Source organism: Hevea brasiliensis, chromosome 17 (assembly GCF_030052815.1).
Source record: "Hevea brasiliensis isolate MT/VB/25A 57/8 chromosome 17, ASM3005281v1, whole genome shotgun sequence".
NCBI lineage: Eukaryota > Viridiplantae > Streptophyta > Magnoliopsida > Malpighiales > Euphorbiaceae > Hevea > Hevea brasiliensis.
The window spans coordinates 47,391,020-47,393,986 of record NC_079509.1 but is presented as its reverse complement, the minus strand read 5'-3'; the positions used below and the strand labels follow the sequence as shown (position 1 = coordinate 47,393,986).

Genomic DNA, 2,967 nt, shown 5'->3' with positions numbered 1-2,967 from the left:
ATGGAGTGCATTTGAAATCAGTTTCAAAACTAACTCAGAATGCAAAAAGGAAAAAAATGACATGGAGCAATTTTCTTGCCTGAGATGAAACAATTTAATTGCCTGGTGATATTGATACACCTATAGGGCAGGTACAAATCACTTTCATGGTCATTTTAATTTCTTGGATTTCATTTAATCCTTAATAAGGATTTGATACTGCATTGAAATACTGCAAATTTCATTTATGCTGGTTGTATCATCTGTACATTATGCAATTTCTTCAGCTATTAGAGTTCAGTCCAACTACCCTTCAATAAATGGTTTCTGTAACTGATTACAAGAACTCTCAAACGGAAATTAAAGAAGAATAAGAAGAATGAGACTATGATTATGAGCTTCTGCTGCGTACCAAATTCTCTCTATTATCAGCATACTAAACTCTATCAACTGCAGAATTGTGATCCATTTCTGCAGAATTTGCTGCACAATTTTGCATCAGTAACAAACCTCTGAAATTGTAGAACATAGGAGATGTAGTCAATAAAAAATTTACGGTAATAAACTATAATAGCCATCTGAAATCTAGGAGTTACTCATTGACAAACTAATAGAACATATACAAATATAAGGATTTAAAAAGACTGTTTATATTTTGAATCCTTTAAAATATAAATCATTAAAGGACTTAAAGACGAGCCATCTGAAATCTAGGAGTTACTCATTGACAAACTAATAGAATATATGCAAATATAAGGATTTAAAGGACTGTTTATATTTTGAATGCTTTCAAATATAATTCATTAAAGGACTTAAAGACAAGCTTCTACTGCTCTTTAATGTAAATACTACAAAAACAGGATACAAAAACAGCAGGAACCAAAATAAAATGCAGAAAAATTTTGCAGCACCATGAGAATTAAACTTCTGCAGGACCAGTCACCATAGACATAATTTAGAAACAAAATTTAACTTAAATAATTGAGAACTTCTGGTACCAATGAAGGATCACATTTCATTTGAGTAGCAAGCTGCCATTCCCTTTCTAACAATGCTTTATTAACAAGTGGAATTTTGTACCTGTGCGAACCTTTTGCTTTCATGACTTCTATCATGCACAATTGTAATGTCAAAAATATACGGTTGGACTTCACAGTTGGGAAATCTTCAAATGACTTCACAACAGCATCTATGAGCTCATTGACAGTTGTTGGTGACATCTTATACTGTAAGGATTGAATGGCACTAAAAAATCCAAGATCTAAAACATTCAAATCTGGAGAGTTTGGAGGTTGACACAGCAAACGAATATCGAATCCATCTTGTGCAGCAGCTCGACAAAATTCATCATCATTCTTATCAATGTGTGTTCTTGCATTATCTTGCTGAATAAATATTGGATGACTTGAGTCCTCTCTTGGCCATTTTGCTTTGATCGCAGGTAAAACCTTTTCAATTAAGTATGGCCTTATAACATCTTTTCTTACTGAAGTTATTGGTTTTGTCTCTAGAGTGCCTGCAGCTTTATTGAAACTTGTCCTTTCAGCTAGCTCGTGTGTGACAAACGGAAATACACCAATTTTTCCAGAGAAAAGCTCATTTCCTTGTGCATCAAGGCTCGGACGAGCTATAGCAAGTAAAAACATGACTTTCCCAATGAAATTTTTGCTTTTACAAGTGCGTATTGGATCTTCTTCATCTGTTAGCAAGTAGTAATTCTCGGATTTGTTTATCATATAAAACCACTTCTCATCAATATGAAAGATGTTATACATGCCAATGAAAATTGGATCATGTGGTACAGTCACCAAATCATAAACGCAAAAACAAATAATGGTCTACAGCCAAGGCAATGGAGGAAAAAAATACAGAGAACATTTTTTACCAAATCAGAAGTATAATTCTGTAATAGTAACGTGTCATTTTTTTTTATCTAAATAAAACATCATAACCAATCAGCTGGAGTAACCTGCTTCTATATTTGTATCATCTTCTATAACTGGATCAATCAATGGAGAATTTGGATTGAGATTGAGGTCAGGAACTAATGCAGCATCAACATTAAGATCTGGCGAATCAACTTCCATCATCATCAATTTCAGACTGTGGGGGACTCTTATTAAGATCTAATGTTTAACAGTTGTCATATTTTTAATTTTAAAATTGCTGGCAGACTAAAATTTTAGTGAAAATATTGGCGCAAAATGATTTCATACTCCTAGATTTTAAGAGTATTCAAACAGGACTGAATATTTACTTCAAGAATTCGAGGGACGTAAGTATTAGCGGTAGATATCAGTGAAGAGAGAAAATTTTATTAAAGTAATTACTCAATTTAGATAAAGATTGATTAAGTAAATTATTAGTATTTTTTTTATGAAAATAATATTATTAATTATTTCATTAATTATCGTGAAAACTCCAAATGTGGCTATCGTTTATGGATGGAGGGAGTAATTATTTTTGTTTGCAACTTTAAACTTTGAACGGAGAGAAATAAATTAATGAATAGTCTTTTGGTTAATAAAATCTCATTAGACATATGTAAGAATGGAACCAAGGACTTATGAGATATGAAAAACCCAACAAATCTAGATTTGCTAGTGACAAGTGAGAGCAAATAATGAGGAGGATGGAATAAGATGAGTGAGAGCAGTGAATATGAGAAATAAAAAGGAAAGAGAAAATGACAGCCGAAAAGGGAAGAGAAAATAAACTGTCAATGGCATTTTGAAAACCACTAAATATGACTTTTTAATACTCCCTTCGTCTTAAAAAAAAAAAAAATAGTCCATTTTACTTTTCGAACGTAAATTAAAGATTTTAGTTATCATGGTTTACCTAATATTTTTTTCACTTTTCTTTCTCCTAAATGTCCCTCATTAAAGTTGTTTGCTGGAGTAATATTACTTAGACTGTATTAAATACAAGATAAATATAAAAAATTATTGTTATTGGCTAGAGCATCAATTTGGTCTTCTTTTATAT

At 31.7% G+C, this 2,967-nt stretch overlaps 1 protein-coding gene across 1 annotated transcript; it reads right to left on the bottom strand.

Annotated features, from left to right (window-relative positions):
* Positions 1-947: 947 nt before the first annotated feature.
* Positions 948-2,066, bottom strand: LOC110646514 (uncharacterized). The gene is made up of 2 exons (XM_058139007.1): positions 1,949-2,066; positions 948-1,678 (listed from the first exon to the last, which is right to left on the bottom strand). Exons 1-2 carry the CDS (start codon positions 2,064-2,066, stop codon positions 948-950), a joined length of 849 nt encoding a protein of 282 aa, XP_057994990.1.
* Between the last annotated feature and the right edge of the window lie 901 nt (positions 2,067-2,967).